At 38.9% G+C, this 18,792-nt stretch overlaps 1 protein-coding gene across 1 annotated transcript in view; it reads right to left on the reverse strand.

Moving 5' to 3' along the window:
• Nucleotides 1–338: 338 nt before the first annotated feature.
• The window catches only part of Nsrp1 (nuclear speckle splicing regulatory protein 1), a 42,293-nt gene continuing 23,839 nt past the window's right edge, over nt 339–18,792 (reverse strand). Inside the window, exons 3-7 of the mRNA XM_042693787.1 lie at nt 11,330–11,386; nt 8,380–8,508; nt 6,354–6,561; nt 4,164–4,272; nt 339–1,669 (exon numbers count right to left, since the gene is read on the reverse strand). Of these exons, the coding sequence (XP_042549721.1) occupies nt 631–1,669; nt 4,164–4,272; nt 6,354–6,561; nt 8,380–8,508; nt 11,330–11,386 (1,542 nt within the window). The 3' untranslated portion in view covers nt 339–630. The remainder of the gene's footprint in view (nt 1,670–4,163; nt 4,273–6,353; nt 6,562–8,379; nt 8,509–11,329; nt 11,387–18,792) is intronic.

Raw genomic sequence — 18,792 nt, forward strand, 5'->3', positions numbered from 1 at the left:
GGAAAGATCACTTGTCTCCAGACCTGTCTGGAGAGAGACTCCATCTCAAAAACAACCACCTCAACAGTGGTACTCACTAGACAATATGGAGAGAGACTCCATCTCAAAAACAACCACCTCAAAAGTGGTACTCACTAGACAGTATGTTGAAAGTGAGCTATACAACTTGTAGATGGAAACAGGTGAGAAAAACTGGGAGGGAAGGGGTGACACTGTCCTCCTGTAAAATGTACTCATTACCTGACTTATACAATTGTAACCCCTCTGTACATCACCTCTATAATTACAAAAAAAACCCAAACAAACCCCAAACTCCAAAACAAAAAACTCAAATGCTGTATCATTAGAAAAGTAGTTTATTTTTGTTAGTTGAAGTAGAGCCAATTTTCCCATGTACCTGCAGATTTAGTACACACTTACGATTTTTTGATACAACTAACAATGTATTATTGACATAGAAATATATACAGAAATACTCAAGATAAAAGGACTGACTTTTGATTTAGGACTGAATAAAAACATGAATTTCTTCCCAAGTACTGTTCATATACTCCTTCATAGTTTTTACAAAGTCAATTCCAGGAGCAACAATGTTCTGTGCTTCCACAAATCTTTCAACTGTGGTAGCTATTAATCCTCTTCTTTCTCAATGTAAGTCTTTGCATTAATCCGTGCCATCTGCCTGGCCAAGTACCTGTCTCTAGCTGACATTAGCGTTTCTTCATTATTCCGCTTGGCAAACTTGCTCACAGCCTTTAGTGTTTCTTCTTCCTTATCCTTTTCTTGCCTTTCCTCTGTTAATCTGTGTTTAGTTCCCAGTGACATCTCCGAACTAGAGATGGGTTTCTCTTGGTTTCTTTCTTCATCCTTTTCCCTATCTTTCATTTTGTTTGATTTTTGCTGGTCAAGAAATTCATCTTTTGCCCTAACAGTTGGGCTACTTTCCTTTCTATCTCGATTTCTTTCTGAAGATTCATTTACTTCTCGTTTTTCCCTATCTCTGTATTTGTCAATTTGTTCATATCTTTCTTTCTTTCCTTTTATGCCATCTTCCTTTTTTTTAGCTTTCTCTTCCTTCTCTCCCTTCTCACTGTGTCTCTCATGATCATTTCGTTGTCTATCTCTTTCTTGTTCTCTTGAGCATTTCTCCCTTTGCCATTCTCTGTCACTTTTCTCTCTATGGTCTCTTCTCCTCAGTTTATCTTCATGCTCCTGCCTCTTCCAGTGGGAATCTCTATGGTTGGTATCTCGGTGCCTATAAGAATCCTTTTCTTTTCGGTGGTCTTGGTCACTGCAATGGTTCTCCTGGTCTCTGCATTGTCTGACTGGGTGCTGATCTCCACTTTTCTCATGCCCTCTTGATTTGGAACTTGTGGTGTGGTGTTTGGCACCATGCCCTCTTTCTTCACTAGATGAGTGTGAATGGGTTTGATTCCTATGATGCTTGGAGTAATTCTTGGAGGTCTCTGTGACCTTTTCCTTTCTGTAGTTCACTTTATTTTCCTCCATTTCATCCTCCTCACTGCTTTTACTATCAAAATCACTGTCAGCATCTGGGTTTTCCTCATCCTTCACACCAGTTTGGAGAATGCAGTTTTGTTGTGGTATTCTGTTCTCTGAATTTACTTCATCAGAGTAACCCCTGGCTTTCTCTTCTTTTATTTCAGACCTTGAAAAGAATTATGTATTGTAGAAATTATTATTGTTATTATAGAAATAAATTATGCAATTTTCAATAATTTATTCAATTAACTTACTCATATATTATCTGATCACTCAAATTTAAGAAAAGTGCTTATTTCTATTCACTTTGTAAATCACTATTCTCAAAAAATTCAGAATATTTTTAATATTTGTACAGGTGGAAAACATAAAACAGCTTCTATTAGACTGCTAGTCTTAAGGAAGGGTCCGTATAACATGTTCATTGTCACTGGGCACCAGTGGTGCACACTTGTTATCCTAACTACTAAGGAGGCTGAGATCTGAGGATCGCAGTTCTAAGCCAGACCAGGCAGGAAAGTCCGTGAAACTCTTATCTCCAAAACACCAAAAAACTGAAAGTCCCCCTGTGGCTCAAGTGGTAGCCTTGAGATGAAGAGCTGAGGGACAGGGCCCAGGCCCAGAGTTTAAGCCCTATGACCGACCAAAAAAAAAAAATCTTCATTGTCATATAGTTCAACATATGTGACCAGATAGTCTATAAATGGAAAGCAGTTTATTTTCACAAATGAAACCCAGCCTCCATAAAATATCAGATCAAATATCAGAGGCTAATCAGAGTATATAATCACAGTAGCCACATATCTGGCTAATGATTGCCATATGGGAGACCCAGATATAGATATAACCATTTCTATTGAACATTGCTGCTCTGGAAAACAAAGAATTGGAGGCTAGAAAGGTGGCTCAGTGGTAGAGTGCTTGCCTAGCATGCATGAGGCCCTGGGTTCGATTCCTCAGCACCACATAAGCAGAAAAGGCCAGAAGTGGTGCCGTGGCTCAAGTAGTAGAGTGCTAGCTAGAGAGCCGAAGTGTTCAGGCCCAGAGTTCAGGCCCCACAATGGACAAAACAAACAAACAAAAAAACCCCCAAAGAATTGAGTTGCAATTCTTTTATACAATGGCTTAAAGATAACTAATAAGAGTAAGAATGGGAAGATTTTAAAATAAAATTATGGGATATTATAGTATTTGTAAGGTGATAATATTTAAGTTATACTTGAAGGTAATAGGGAAAATTTAGGAGCTAGGAATGTAGCTGAGTGACAGAGAACTCAATTAGCATATTCAAGTCCTGACTATGAACTACATACATCTCAACAGAAGAAGCTGGGCATGATGGTACATGCCTGTCATCTCAGCTATGGTGGGAAGCATACATAGATCTTAGGCCAGCCTGGATAAAAATCAAGACCCTATCTAAAAAATAATCAGGAGCTGGGCACTGGTGGCACATGCCTGTAATCCTAGCTACTCAGGAGACTGATATCTAAAGATTACAGTTTAAAGCCAGCCTGGTAGGAAAGTTCGTGAGACTCTTATCTCCAATAAACCACTAGAAAACCGGAAGTGGTGCTGTGGCTTAAGTGGTAGAGTGCTCGCCTTGAGCTGAAGAGTTCAGGGACAGTGCCCAAGTTCAGAGTTCAAGCCCCACAACCCCCCCCCCCCCCCAAAAAAAAATCAGAACATTGTTGGGCACTCGTGGCTCATGCCTATAATGGTTTGCTACTCAGGAGACTGATCTGAGGATCATGGTTCAAAATCAGCCTTGGCAGACAAAGCTGAAAGACGTACCTCTAGTAAAAAGCTGAAGTGGAAGTGCAGCTCAAGTGATGGAGCACCAGCCTTGAGTGAAAAAGCCAAGTAACAACAATTTGGTTTGCTTCTCCTCTCAGGTCATTTATTTGTTTTGTTTTGGCAGTACTGGGGTTTGCACTCAAGACCTTGAGCTTGATAGGCTGGTGCTCTACCACTTGAGCCATGCTTCCAGACTAGAAAACTTTTCTGCTCTAGGTTAGCTTAAAATGTTAATCCTCCAGATCTCAGCTTCCTGAGTAGCTAGGATTATAGATGTAAGCCATCAGCACTCAGCTTCTTTCAAGTCATTTATAACACTTATAAACTAGGTATTCACAAATTTTTATACAAGTCTAAACTTAATCATATGAAGTGTTTAGAACTAAACTAATTCTTTTGAACTCCAGAATAAAAATAATGAGCAAAATTTTCAGATTTTTAAATTTAGCAAGTACAAATTTGAGCTGGGTCCTGGTGGATCACACATGTAACTATCTTCCATCTCAGGAGTCTGAGATCTGAGGATTGGGATTCAAAGCTGGCCTGGGCAGAAAAGCCAGTGAGACATTCTCTAATTTACCACACAAAAAAGCCAAAAGTGAGGGTGGTTCAAGTGGTGGGTACCAGCCTTGAGCAAAAGCTAAGGAACAGAGACCACGCCCTAAGTTCAAGCCTTAATACTGTACACATAAGCATGCACACATGCACAAAATACAAATTTGTAGACATTTATTCAATCAGGTTACACTAGCTAACAATACCACATATAGTGCCGTACCCTTTAACTTTCAGAGGGCTAACATGACCCCATAAATTCACAATCAAAGATAGAGTACATTTCTTCTCCATCTTCTGTTTCTCACCTGGCTTCACGAAAGCTGCATTTAGGTACTTCCTCTTCACCAACTGCTTGATTTAACAGATGCCTGTAAAATCCACTGAGATCTTTCTGCTTCGTTACATCCAGACATGCTAGAGAGGGGGAAAGCCAAGTGAGAGAGATATAGTATTCAACAAGGCAGAATATAGTTTTTGGCTACAAGCCAAATCGGGCCTGCTACCTGCTTATTTGTTTCTTTTTCTTTTTCTTTTTTTTAGGTCAGTCGTGGGGCTTGAACTCTGGGCCTGGGCGCTGTCCTTGTGCTCTTTCAGCTCAAGGCGAGTGCTCTACTGCTTGAGCCACAGCGCCACTTCCAGTTTTCTAGTGGTTTATTGGAGATAAGAGTCTCACGGAGTTTCCTGCCCGGGCTGGCTTTGAACAGTGATCCTCAGATCTCAGTCTCCTGAGTAGCTAGGATTATAGGCGTGAGCCACCAGCGCTCGGTTTACCTGTTTATTTGTTTCTGTACTGTTCATCAACTTTTGTTCAAACAAGACAGTTGATTAGCTGCATCAGAGATCAGAATACAAAAAGCCAAAAATATTATATCTGGTTAATATTTGCTACCCGATACTTTAGATGAACATAGTAGATGCTTAGACAGAATCTTTCTCTTTCCTTTATGTGGTATAGTAGTTTGAACTCAGGACTCCACACTTGTTTGGCAGACCTCAAGCTAGATAGAATCAGATTTTTTTTTTTGTCGGTAAAGGGGCTTGAACTCTGGGCCTGGGCGCTGTCCCTCAGCTCTTCAGCTCAAGGCTAGCGCTCTACAACTTGAGTCACAATGCCACTTCCAGTTTGCTGGTGGTTTATTGAAGATAAGAGACTTTCCTGCCCAGGCTGGCTTTGACCCGTGATCCTCAGATCTCAGCCTCCTGAGTAGCTAGGATTAAAGTATAAGCCACTGGCACTCGGCTTGTTTTTTTCTTTCATTTGAAATTAAACAGTTGAAGAGCACTTGCCAACTAATTATTTATAAGCACCTATTCCACTTGGATCTAAAAGAAATGGCCATGAGTAGAAAGACCTAAGATATTCTTTTAATCCCCGCATACTATGCTCTTTTTCAATAATTCTCCCTGAATGGTATAACTCTAGATTTTCTCAACTTATAAAACAAAGGTTTAAAAAGTTACATTTATATGGTTTCTAACAAATTTAACTGTTATACTTTGTAATAAATGGTTTTATGATGGGCACAAGTGGCTCAAACCTTTAATCCTAGCTACTCAGGAGGCTGAGATCTGAGGATCACAGTTCAAAGCCAGCCAATTAACTACTCAAAAAAAATCTGGAAGTTGAGCTGTGGCTCAAGTGGTAGAGTGTTAGTCTTGAGCAAAAGAAGAAAAAGAAGTTCAGGGACAGCCCCAAGTTCAAGCCCCAGGACCAGCAAACACACAAGAAAAATAATTTTACATTTGGAATCATGATCTAAGAAAGTGACTTATAGTAATGAGAATAAGTTAAAAAAAATCAACTACAGCTGGGCTAGGTGGCTCACGCCTGTAATCCTACCTCCTCAGGAAACTGAGATCTGAGGATCCAGGTTCAAAGCCAGCCAGAGCAGGAAAGTCTGTGAGACTCTTATCTCCAATAAACCAGCAGAAAACTGGAAGTGGTGCTGTGGCTCAAGTGGTAGAGCACTAGCCTTGAGCCGATGAGTGCAGGGACAGTGCCCAGGCCCAAAGTTTAAGCCCCACGACCAACAAACGAAAAGAAAAAAAGAGCCAGGCTCATGCCTGTAATCCTAGCTACTCAGGAGGCTGAGATCTGAGGATCACTGTTCAAAGTCAGCCTGGACAGGAAAGTCCATGAGACTCTTATCTCCAATAAACCACTAGAAAACCGGAAGTGGCACTGTGGCTCAAGCGGTAGAGCTCTTGCCTTGAGCTGAAGAGTGCAGGGACAGTACCCAAGCCCAGAGTTCAAGCCCTACAACTGACCAAAAAAAAAGAAAAGAAAAAAAAAATCAACTATAAGTAACAGCTACTGAAGAACTCAACTGCATTTTTAGTTAATCTATCAATAACCTCTTTATATTAGTATATAATATTTTGCTTTCATATATATATATTATGATGACATTATAATCCAAAAGTTCACTGATAAAGCAGGTATCCATAGGGCATATTCTGCTAACTTCCTCTGCTTTTCCCTGTTTTATTTTTACCTTCAAGTGCAGCAGCCCTCTTTTCTCTTTCTTCTTCTTCAGCTCTCTCTTGCAGTTTTTTTTTATATGCAGATGTCACAAATGACTCTTTATCATCAAATTCTCCTTTTTCCATTTCTCGTTCTCTCTGTATTTTCTTTTCCATTCTTTTTTCCTGTTCCTTTTTTCTGATCTCAACTGCTTTTAGTAAGTTGTGAATATACTTGGGCTAAGAAAAAAATAATTTAGAAAACCATAAGAAAGGCTGGGAAGGTGGCTCAGTGGTAGACTGCTTGCCTTGCATGCATGAGGCCCTGGGTTTGATTCCTCAGCACCACATTAGCAGAAAAACCCAGAAGTGGCGCTATGGCTCCAGTGGTAGAGCACTAGCCTTGAGCTGAAGAGGTGAGGGACAGTGCCCAGGCCCAGAGTTCAGGCCCCATGACTGGCCAAAAAAAAAGAAAGAAAACTAAGAAAATAACTATTATTATAATTTTTATCATGGATTAAAATCAAAATAGCTAGTTCAATTAGGATTATCCTCTTCAAAACTTAATATGTATTTGCAGCAAGATTAATATTGAAATTGTCAGGTATAGTGGCCTACAACTGCTATCTTAGCACTTGGCAGTGACAGGAGGATCAAGAATTCAGTGCCAGCCTGGGCTACACAGTAAGATCCTGTCTCAAAAAAAAAGGGATGGGATGTATTTTTTTTTTTTTTGTCGGTCATGGGGCCTGAACTCTGGGCCTGGGCACTGTCCCTCAGCTCTTTAGCTCAAGGCTGGCACTCTACCACTTGAGCCACAGGGCCACTTCTGGCTTTTTCTTATGTGGTGCTAAGGAATCGAATCCAGGGTCTCATGCATCCAAGGCAAGTACTCTACCACTGAGCCACTTTCCTAGCCCTATGGGACGTTATCTTAATGGTACAGCATTTGCCTATCATGCATAAAGCCTTGGGTTTAATCTACAGCAACACACATAAAAACTCAGGAAATAGACAAAATAAATTGTTTTCAATAAAAATTTAAGGATATCAGCAATAGGAACTTATAGCATTCTTTTACTTTTTTTTTTGCCAGTCGTGGGGCTTGAACTCTGGGCCTTGGTGTTGTCCCTCTGCTCTTCAGCTCAAGGCTAGCAGCTCTACCACTTGGGCCCAAGCACCACTTCCTGTTTTCTGGAGATAAGAGTCTCACGAACTTTCCTACACGGGCTGGCTTTGAACCATGATCCTTAGATCTCAGCCTCCTGAGTAGCTAGGATTATAGGCATGAGCCACCTGCACCCTGCAACTTTTAAAAAAAAAAAATCATAAGCTGAATATTTTCCTGTTCTACTCGGTACTATTAATTCAACAAACGAATGAGAAAAGTTCCTCTTAGCTTTTTACATTTCATAGATTTTTTAAAAACAAATTTTAAGTATGACTATGATAGGCACAGGCAGATGTATAAGTTAGCAGCTAGAAAGAAAAAGAAAGGCCAAGCACTTATGGCTCATGCCTGTAATCCTAGCTACTCAGGAGGCTGAGATCTGAGGACTACAGTTCAAAGGCATCCTGGGCAGGAAAGTACATGAGACTTCCAGAAAACTGGAAGTAGAGCAGTGGCTCAAAAGTGGTAAAAAGAGCTCAGATACAGTGCCCAAGTCCCAAATTCAAGCCTTACAACTGACAAGGAGAGAGAGGGAGGGAGAAGGGAAAAGGATGAGGGGGAGAGAAGGAGAGGGTGATGGGGAGAAAGGATAATAAACATCAGGGCAGAAGCAGTACGAACTTGGCAGATACATAGAATTTCCAAGGAATTTTTAAAAATTATTCTTAAAGATTTTAAAGTAACAAAAATTATGAAATTGCTGGATAATTTACCAATTCCAGTTAGGATAACATATTGCAAGGTTTCCTGGGGTCTAGAAATCAAATCTATAATCTTGAACTAGGAACTTTTCATACTTTAGCTAAAGATCATTCTATCTCAAAATAAAATAAAGACACAAAATGCAAGTAGAGATTAAAAAAAAACTTCACATATCCGGTACCAACCTTTCGATCTTTTCCCAAAAGCAATTTGGGATTATTTTCCTCCTTTTTTTTCTGCATTTCATCATATATACTATCATATTCATATACCGTGGAATCCTCTTCAAGAGCCTTCTGTATTTCTAGTTTAGTCTTCAAAACAACAAAAAAAGGGTGTTAAAAATAAGCCATCAGCAAAAATCTATTTTTTAAAGAGAAACATTCATAAATTGGAAATATATATAAGAAAAAATCCAATTTTAGAAAAAATATTCATGTAAATTTTGCAACCAAGGTAAGTTTGAATTCTGGCAACATGCTTACCACTCAACTTTGGGTAAGTTCCTTTAATCTTTTTGTATCTTATTTTTCTAAATTAAAAGAGGACAATATTTTTTATCTACCTTCCAAGTTATGGTAATTCAAGGAACTTAAGATACCTAAAATAAGCAGGGAGTAAGTATTCAATCAATATTAATTATGAACACTGTATCTTCATTTGTATATAATTATCCATATCAAAAGGTATGACTCAGAAACACTTAGCCCCATTTTGAAATGCCTGTATTTAATATATTAATCTTTATGTCACCTTTAATAACTTGGATTTCCAAAAAAAAATTTAGTTTTTAACAACAGGAAATAGTTATATGCTGGTGGCTAATGCCTGTACCTTGCTACTAAGAGATTAACTAAGATTGTTGGGATCAAAGTTCAAGGCCAGCTGGAGCAGAAAAATTCGACAGACCTCCTTTTCAAGAATGAAGAGCTGAGGCTGGGAAGGTGGCTCAGTGGTAGAGTGCTTACCTTGCATGCTCGAGGCCCTGGGTTTGATTCCTCAGCACCACATAAGCAAAAAGAAAAAAGCCGGAAGTGGCGCTGTGGCTCAAGTGGTAGAGCGCTAGCCTTGAGCTGAAGAGCTGAGGGACAGCACCCAGGCCCAGAGTTCAGGCCCCACGACCGGACACACACACAAAAAAAAAAGAATGAAGAGCTGAGACTAGGAATGTGGCTTAGCAGTAGAATGCTTGCCTAGCATGCACAAAGCCCTGGGTTTGATTCCTCAGCACCACATAAACAGAAAAAGCTGGAAGTTATACTGTGGCTCAAGTGGTAGAGTGCTAAGCCTTGAACAAAAAGAAGCATTAGGGACAGTGCTCAGGCCCTGAGTTCAAGCCCTAAGACTGGCAAAAAAAAAAAAAGGGCTGGACACAGTGTTTACTCTGGTTACCAAGAAGCTTTTAACAGATGGGCTTGCCCTAGCAGGAAGTGTTCAAAAGTAATGAGCAAAATAAAGGCTACAGACATGCTCAGTGGTTTAAAAAAAAAAAAAAGTACATGCTTTGTAAATGTGAGGCCCTGAGTTCAAACCCTAGTACCACTAAAAATAAAAAAATTAAAATGTTCCAAATATTAAAAATGGTTCCCAACATACTATTAACATGGGGACTTTTGCCTGATGAAGTGGCTTATGACTGTAATCCTAGTTACTTAGGAGACTGAGATCTGAGGACTGCAGTTCAAAGCCTGCCATAGCAGGAAAGTCCAAGAGTCTCTACCTCCAATTAATCACAGAAAAAGCAGGAAGTGGCACTGTGGTTCAAGTGATAGAGTACTATCCTTGAGCAAAAGAAGCTCAAAGATACCACGAGTTCAAGTCCCAGGACAGGTAAAAATAAAATGAAATAAAACAAAATGGGGACACTTTTTAGTGTTTTGTTTTATTGTTGTTGTTTTGTGGTGTTAGTCATGTAAAATCTTCTGCTTTTATCATGACCTTTTTGTTTTGATTTTTTTTCCTTTTCAGAGCATCAATATCTCAGAGTATCAGGGCCAGCTCAGCCCCAACGTCTGTGCGTGTGTGTGTATGTGTGTGTGTGTGAGCGCGCGCTCGAACTGCGCACGTGCTACGCAGGGCCCAGGTAATGTCCTTGAGTTTTTGTGCTCAAGGCTAGTGCTCTATCATTTAAACACAGCTCCATTTCTGGCTTTTTGGTGGTTAACTGGAGGTGAAAGTCTCATAGACTTTCTTGCCTGGATTTTCCCCTGGACTGAGGAGCTGCCTTCAAACTGTGATCCTCAGATCTCAGGCTCCTGAGTAGCTACAGTAAGTGTGAGCCACAGGTGTGTAGCTTTAGCTTTAACATATTAAATAAGGCCATTTCTGAGGATTTTATCCTCCAGTAATGTCTTTTGTTTGAAACATTTTATACTGTAATGTCTAATTTTTTATCTCTTTGATGTTATCACTTTTTTATTTCTTCACAAATCTTAAGTCTCTTCTTCCAGTGTATAACTTTCTTTTTTTTTTTTTTTTTTTTTGTTGGTCGTGGGGGCTTGAACTCTGGGCCTCGGCGTTGTCCCTCAGCTCTTCAACTCAAGGCAAGCGCTCTACCACTTGAGCTACAGTGCCATTTCCAGTGTATAACTTTCTGAGATCAAGTCTACATATTTTAGCTTGTTTTTTCCTTTAAAATTTATAGAAGAAATTTATAATCTACACAAAGCAAGAGAAAATGTTTAGGAATGAAGATAAGGTTCAAGAAGTACAGTGTCTGGATAGCATGTGTGAAGAGCTGAGTTCAAACTCCAGTACCAACAAAACCTTTCCAGAAAATATAATTCATTATATATGTCCTCTGTTTTAAGTCTCAGCACCTAGATACAAAAACTTATACCTGGGCTGGGAAGGTGCCTCAGTGGTAGAGTGTTTGCCTCACATGCATGAGGCCCTGGGTTCGATTCCTCAGCACCACATAAGCAGAAAAAGCTGGAGTGGTGCTGTGGCTCAAGTGGTAGAAAGCTAGCCTTGAGGTGAAGAGCTGAGGGACAGCACCAAGGCCCAGAGTTCAGGCCCCACGACCGACAGAAAACAAACAAACAAACAAAAAACAAAAAAACCCCACTTATACCTAAAAATATGAGCCCAAGTACTTACTTAACTAAATGCACTTATCTCACTTGTCCCTCTTACCTGTTTCATGGCCTGCTTCTTAGCAGCTTCCCTCTGAAGGCTTTCACTCACGGAGGTCTACAGAACAGGAAAATGTCACTGCTTAAACAATATACAAATTGCTTTTCAGTTTTCTAGTTGGCAAGTGATCCCTTACTTACAGTTAAAAGTACAGAGAGAATATTATTAACAATAAGTTGAGAGATATTACTAACAATAAGATGTTACCTAAAGTGTTTCCATCACAATAGACAAGAGAAAATAAAATGGTAGTACAACAAAAAAATTGAGGAAACATGGGATTTTAGTCCATGTCACTCTACCTCTATGAATGTCAATTGCTTTGTGTATTCATTGAATGTGAGCATGCATTACACTGGGGAAAACTGCACATTATCTCAGCACTTTTCAATATTAAGTGTTCTGAATCTCAGCAACAAAAAGACATTTTGGTTTATGCAGAGTTTATGCAAAAAGCAGTGAGAATTATCTGTAGCTGGGGGGAGGAAGAAGTTGGGGAGGGAAAGGATGTTAAGGGAAAAACAAAGGAGGGGGTAACAACACTCGATACATTACCTTACTCATGTAACTGCACACCTTTGTACAGTATCTTTACAATAAAAATATATAGTAAAAAAAGAATTATCTGTAGCTATGATCATTCATAAAGCTATGCACTAAAAAAGCCTTCTAAACCAGACAGGCATTATTCTAGGTCCTCAGTATAGTAGAAAGCATCAACAGTCAATGTCCTTGAGAGAGAAATGATATGGAAGACAATTGCCAGGTGTTGGTAACTTATGCCTGTAATCCTAGCTAATCAGGAGGCTGAGATTTGAGGACTGCAGTTCAAAGCCAGCCTGGGCAGGAAAGTCCCTGTGAGACTCTTATCTCCAATAAACTACTCAGAAAAAGCCAGAAATGGTGCTGTAGCTGAAGTGGTAGAGTACTAGTCTTAAGAACAAAGAGGCTCAGGGACAGCATGCAGGCCCTGAGTTCAAGCCCCAGGACTGACAAAAACACAGATATCGGAAGAAACAATATCATAGCTGGTAAGCATAAGAAAAGGGATAAAAGGTTCTAGGATCCTGAGCAGAGAAAACTACTAAACGTATGAGAAATCAACTCTTCCAAACTGTAACACATTCAGAAGGCAAAAGAATTGGGATTTGAAGAGCAATGACTTTATAATCAGCTAGGGCTATAAAGACAGTTCACATACAGCATGAACAGTATAGAATAGCTAACACAGAAAGCAGTTATGGAGGTTCCAAATAATTAAACTTACAACTACAATATAAGCTAGTGTACAGCAGATACAATAGTACAGCTAGTATATAAATTAGATAAAAGAAATCAGTATGTTACAATACTATCAGAATATTGTCAAATACATTATACTTATTTCACCCAAATCTCCATAGTGATATGACACTTTCATTAGAATACCAATTTTAAACATGAAAACTAATAGTAATAACTACTTCTGATATATTTTTATATGCCTGCCTTTTTAATTAGTGAAAATGAAATATATCTTGGTTCTCTTGCCATAATTCAGATAAGGCAAGAAAGCACTGAATTAGAGATGAAAGGGCTTCAGGTATATATACCTTATGCATACAATGAAACTAAGATACATAATAATAACTACATATATATATATATATATATATATATATATATTTTTTTTTTTTTAGGTCCAAGATTGTCACTCCAACTCAGTACCTAACTTTCACTAGCTAGCAGTCTACCACCAAAGCCATGCCTCCAATCCCAACTACCAATATATTCTTAGCTCTTAACTTTAAAGAGTTTCTACACTGTATTGTGTAAAGAAGTATAGTACAAAGGTACACTGTATGTTAAGAAGTCTGAGTTTCAAACTTTTTTTTTTGGTGCCAGTACTGGGGCTTGAACTCAGGGCCTGGGCACTATTCCTATGCTTTCATGCTCAAGGTAAGCCCTTTATCATTTGAGCTACAGCTTCACTTCCAGCTTTTTGGTGATTAATTGGATGTGAGAGTCTCAAGGACTTTCCTGCCAGGGCTGACTTGGAACTGTGATGCTCAGATCTCAGTCTCCTGAGTAGCTAGGATTACAGATATGAGCTACTAGCACCCAGCTCAAACTGTTTTATCTTACTAGTTGTATTATTCCAGGTAGTGAATTTTCCTGTTTCAGTATCCTTACCTATTTAATAGTACTGGGCTGTTTTGAGGACTAAATGAGATAGCATGCAAAAAGCACTCAACATGTCAAAGAAGTGATCAATTAGGCTTAGCTAATATTTGGCTGTTCATGTTTAAAAACACGCAGTTTAAAAATACTTATATGCTTATTTAGTCGGACACTGGTGGTTCATGCCTGTAATCCTAGCTACTTAGAAGGCTAAGATCTGAGGATCGTTGTTCAAAGCCATCCTGGGCAGGAGAGTTGGTAAGCTTCTTATCTCCAATAAACCACAGAAAACCAGAAGTAGTGGTGTGGCTCAAGTGGTAGAGCACTAGCCTTGAGCTGAAGAGCTCAGGGACAGCGCCCAGGCTGAGTTTAAGCCCCATGACTGACAAAAAAAAGCATATATTTAAACAATTGAAAATTAATTTATAATCTCAGCAACGAAGAGGCTAAAATAGAAATAGTTTAGTTCAGAGGTCTGCCTAGGTTTCGAAATGAGACTCTGTTTCAAAAACCCTAAAGAGGTATGGAAAAATAGAAGCTATTAGCTTTTTTTTCTTGGAGCATTATTGTTAAACCAAACTGTTTACCAGAAAAACACATAAATCATGTTCTAACTTATAGAATATTTATCAGTGTGCTCAATAAAAGGTATGATTCTAATTGGATCTATTAAAATAGAAATGTGTGTTTAATATTTAAAAGTCTATCATGTCTTCTTTCATGTTAGATTCTTAGCTGGATGTGATGGTATATGCCTTTAATACTAACATTGGGATGGGAGGCAGAAGGGGCTTAAGTTTCAGGCTAGCTGGGGGATGAAACATGAGATCCTGTTTCCAAAAAGACAAAACAACAACAAAAAATGGTATAATTTTATATTCAATACATCAAAGAAAAGAAAATGTAGGTTATATACATCAAAATTCCACTAGTCATGGAAGCTTCAATGTAACTAAACATGGGTTTCCTAAAAATAACAGGGGCTTTATTAGTAGCTAGTCATAAATGAAAATATGTTGCCTCTGATGAATGAGTACTTAGAACTCTTCTCTGAGGGACCTGTCTAAATTACTATAATAACTGGATGGTAGAACTCATAATAGGACAACTCAACAGATACTACTTTTTATAATTACCATAGGTTTCAGCAGTGATACTCACTAAACACTATGATGGAAATGAACTATAGGAGGAAGGAAGAAGGGAAGTAGGGAGAGAAAAAACTGGGAGAAAATAAGGGGGTGACACTGATCAAAAAGAAATGTACTCTCAGCTGGGCACCGGTGGCTCATGCCTGTAATCCTAGCTACTCAGGAGGCTGAGATCTGAGGATCACGGTTCAAAGCCAGCCCAGGCAGGAAGGTCCGTGAGACTCTTATCTCCAATAAAGCACTAGAAAACCGGAAGTGGTGCTGTGGCTCAAGTGGTAGAGGCTCACCTTGAGCTGAAGAGCACAAGACAGCACCCAAGCTCAGAGTTCAAGCCCCATGCCGACAAAAAAAAAAAAAGAAATGCACTCTTCTGACTTGTGTTAACTATAACCATTCTGTACATCAACTTTACAGTAATCTTTTTTTTTAATTACTGGGGAATGTTCATTAAAGTTGTGGCATTTTTCTGTTTGGTTGGTTAGTTGAATGGTTTTGGTTTTTGAGAACAAGTCACACCATGTAACTGTCCTAAGCTGGTCTTAAGCCCAAGATCTTCCTGCCTCAAGTCTCACAAGTGTTAGGATTACAAGTATCCACTACCATGCTTTGTTAATAGCATTTTTTTAAACTTTATTTGAAATAATTACAAATGCCAAGAAAGGATGCATAAGGAGGTATTGTATGCACTTTGCCCAATCTTCCCCAATGATAACAGTGTGCATAAAAAGAAAATATCAACATAAGGAAACTGATACTGGTTCAAAGGTTACTTGGATTTTTACCAGCTATACACCCTCACATGTGAATCCATGTGTGTATGTGTGCACATATGTTAGAGAGACACTGAGAGAGAAAATAGTTATTTATTTTTGCTATGTAGACCATGCTGGCATTGAATTGTGGAACCATGGCACTCAATATATTAAATTCTTTTTTTTTTTTTTTTTTGGGTCCGGTAGTGGGGCCTGAACTCTGGGTTGGGGCGCTGTCCCTCAGCTCTTCAGCTCAAGGCTAGTGTTCTACCACTTGAGCCACAGCACCGCTTCCGGCTTTTTTCTTTTTGCTTATGTGGTGCTGAGGAACCGAACCCAGGGCCTCAGGCATGCAAGGCAAGCGCTCAACCAATGAGTCATCTTCCCAGCCCTCAATATATTCAATTCTATCACTATCATATGATTCCTCTGTGCTACCCCCCCTTTTTTTGGGGGGGGGGGGTCCGGTCGTGGGGCTTGAACTCTGGGCCTGGGCGCTGTCCCTCAGCTCTTCAGCTCAAGGCTAGTGCTCTACCACTTGAGCCACAGCACCACTTCTGGCTTTTTTCTTTTTGCTTATGTGGTACTGAGGAATCAAACCCAGGGCCTCATGCATGCAAGGCAAGCGCTCTACCACTGAGCTACCTTCCTAGCCTGTACATATCCTTTTGAGATTAGATTTTTCATTCACTCAAAATTATTTTCAAGGAATATATTTTGTTTATTGCCACAAAGTACCCTTGGTCTAAGAACCTAAAGAAAAAATATTTTTAAAAAAGACAAAGGTGACATATTTTGGAAAAAAAGACACATAATTGACTAAAACCTAAGGCTGAATGTCACTAAACAATGTAACAAGGTCATTAGTTGATTAATTGCAATTTAGCACATAATTATTCTGTCTAAAGACAAGTTCACAGTAAAACTTAACAGACCCTTCATGAATGGTATCTTCTAGCAAAATCTTAACATTAAATATGGAAATTTAAATTACTCAAGTAGTAAAGCATTTGCTTAGCAAAATGTCCTGTATATGGGGTTGGGAATGTGGCTTAGTGGTAGAGTGCTTGTCTAGCATGCATGAAGCCCAGGGTTTGATTCCTCAGTACCACATAAACAGAAAAAGCCAGAAGTGGTGCTGTGACAAGTGGTAGAGTACTAGCCTTCAGCAAAAGCAGCCAGGGACAGTGCCAGGCCCTGGGTGCAAGCTCTAGAACTGTCAAAAAAAAGCGGGGGAGAGGGGCTAGGAATGTGGTCAAGTGATACACTGCTTGCCTAACATGCATGAAACCCTGGGCTCGATTCCTCATTACCACAAAAAAAGACAGAAGTTGTGCTATTGCTGAAATGGAGAGTTCTAGCCTTGAGCAAGAGATACTCAGGGGCAGTGCCCAGGCCGTGAGTTCAAGCCTCAGGATTGGCAAAAAAAAAAAAAAAAGAAAAAGAAAAAAAAAGTGAAGTGTATTGGGATTGGGGGGGAGGGGGGAGGCTGGGAAGGGATGTGAAGGGTAAACCAAAGGAGGAGGCTGCAATGCTTGGTAAGAAATGTACGCATTATCCTGCCCATGTAATTGTAACCCCTCTGTACAGTATGTTCACAAATAAAATTAAATTAAAAAAAAAAGTGAAGTGTAGGTATCATGTAGAATTAAGAAAAACACTAGAACTCAAAATGTTTTTAGTCTTTTCTGTGCCCATTACTCTGTGTCAAGAATAAAAATTATTTACACATTATTACCTGAATTGTGAAATGGTAACCCCTCTGTACAATACCTTAATAATAATAACAAAATTATATTTAAAAATAAAAAGAATCCAATGTTTGCTGTATCAAATAACATTAAGACTTGGCCTATCTTAAAGGGAAACTTAATTTTTTTTAAATTTAGATCAGATAAATGGAAAAGAAAGCTCATAGTGTGCATCTTTCTTTTGATACTATGTATTTAGATGGGTTGATTCCTGAATTGGGATGAGTACTATAAAATTAGCTCTGTAAATACTACAGAAATTTCTTTACCAACACTCAGTCTAACAGACTGGAAAAAGTTACAGCTACTAGCCACTGCTACTAATTCTTTTCCATACTTCAAAAACACAATGAATAAAAATTATATGGAGCTTTTCTTTTTTGAGAAAGGTTTACCTTCCACTTGTCCAAGCAAGGTCTTATCTAACAACAAAATCCTTCTTCAAATGGGTTACTGCTACAATTTTCTGTTGTGCTGAGAACTCAAGGGATGAGAACTTCCTGTTCTTTGTTATTTTTTTAAACTTAGCAACAGATCATTTATTAAAGGTCCTATAACTCAGCAATCTCTATTATGGGCTTTATTTATTCACATTGGCACAACTTTTCTACAAGAGTTTGTTCTTTGCACGTAAAAGCCTGTATGAGTTTCAAAGAGTAAGTGAAAACTGTATTGCATCATCTCAGTCTAAGATAAACACTATGACAAAAAAAATGTATTATGAAAAAAATAGAAAAGGAAAAACTGTAAGAATTTTTTTATTTTTCCAATAGCTAAGGAAAAAAAGGAAACTTTTATCACTTATTAACCTGGTAAAGATTTTAAAAGTATTTATCCAATCTTGATACACTTATACATTTATATACATTTATCCAAGTAGATACATTTCTTTTGGGTGGGGAAAGGGGTAAGACAAAGTCTCACTAAGTAGTCCAGTCCTGCCTGTCTCCTGAGTGCTGGGATAACAGGTATGCTTAAATACACTCTTTTTTTTTTTTTTTTTTGCTTTGGGTCAGGTTGTGGGGCCTGAACTCTGGGCCTGGGCACTGTCCCTCAGCTCTTCAGCTCAAGGCAAGTGCTCTACCACTCGAGCCACTGCGCCACTTCTGACCTTTTTTTTTTTCTGCTTATGTGGTGCTGAGGAAGCGAACTCAGGGTCTCATGTATGCAAGGCAAGCACTCTACCACTGAGCCACCTTCCCAGCCCAAATACACTCTTATATTGAGAAGATATAATTTTTTTAAATGTTATAAAAGGGGACACTTTATCTACAACTGTTTTTATATGTTTTGTTTTGCAAGAGACTGAATCTAGGGCCTTGCACATGCTAAAGGCAAGTGATCTATCACTGAGCTATACTCCTGGCCTTAAATATTTAGATTTTGAAAATTTCACAAATAACCTAAAACCTGTTCACTTGAAACAAATTATCTAGAACAGAGAGGCACAACGGTTCATGTCTATAACCTCAGCTATTTGGGAGATGATGGTTCAAGGTCATCTCAGAGAAAAGTTAACAATAGCTGGCACAAGGATGTGCACCTGTCAGTCTAGCTACACAAGAAGTATAAATAAGAGGATCATAGTCCAGGCTAGCTTGGGCATAAAGCTCCAAAACTAAAGCAAAGGATTAGGGGCATGGCCCAAA

Source organism: Dipodomys spectabilis, unplaced genomic scaffold (genome assembly GCF_019054845.1).
Source record: "Dipodomys spectabilis isolate Male_0828 unplaced genomic scaffold, ASM1905484v1 ptg000004l, whole genome shotgun sequence".
Classification (NCBI taxonomy): domain Eukaryota; kingdom Metazoa; phylum Chordata; class Mammalia; order Rodentia; family Heteromyidae; genus Dipodomys; species Dipodomys spectabilis.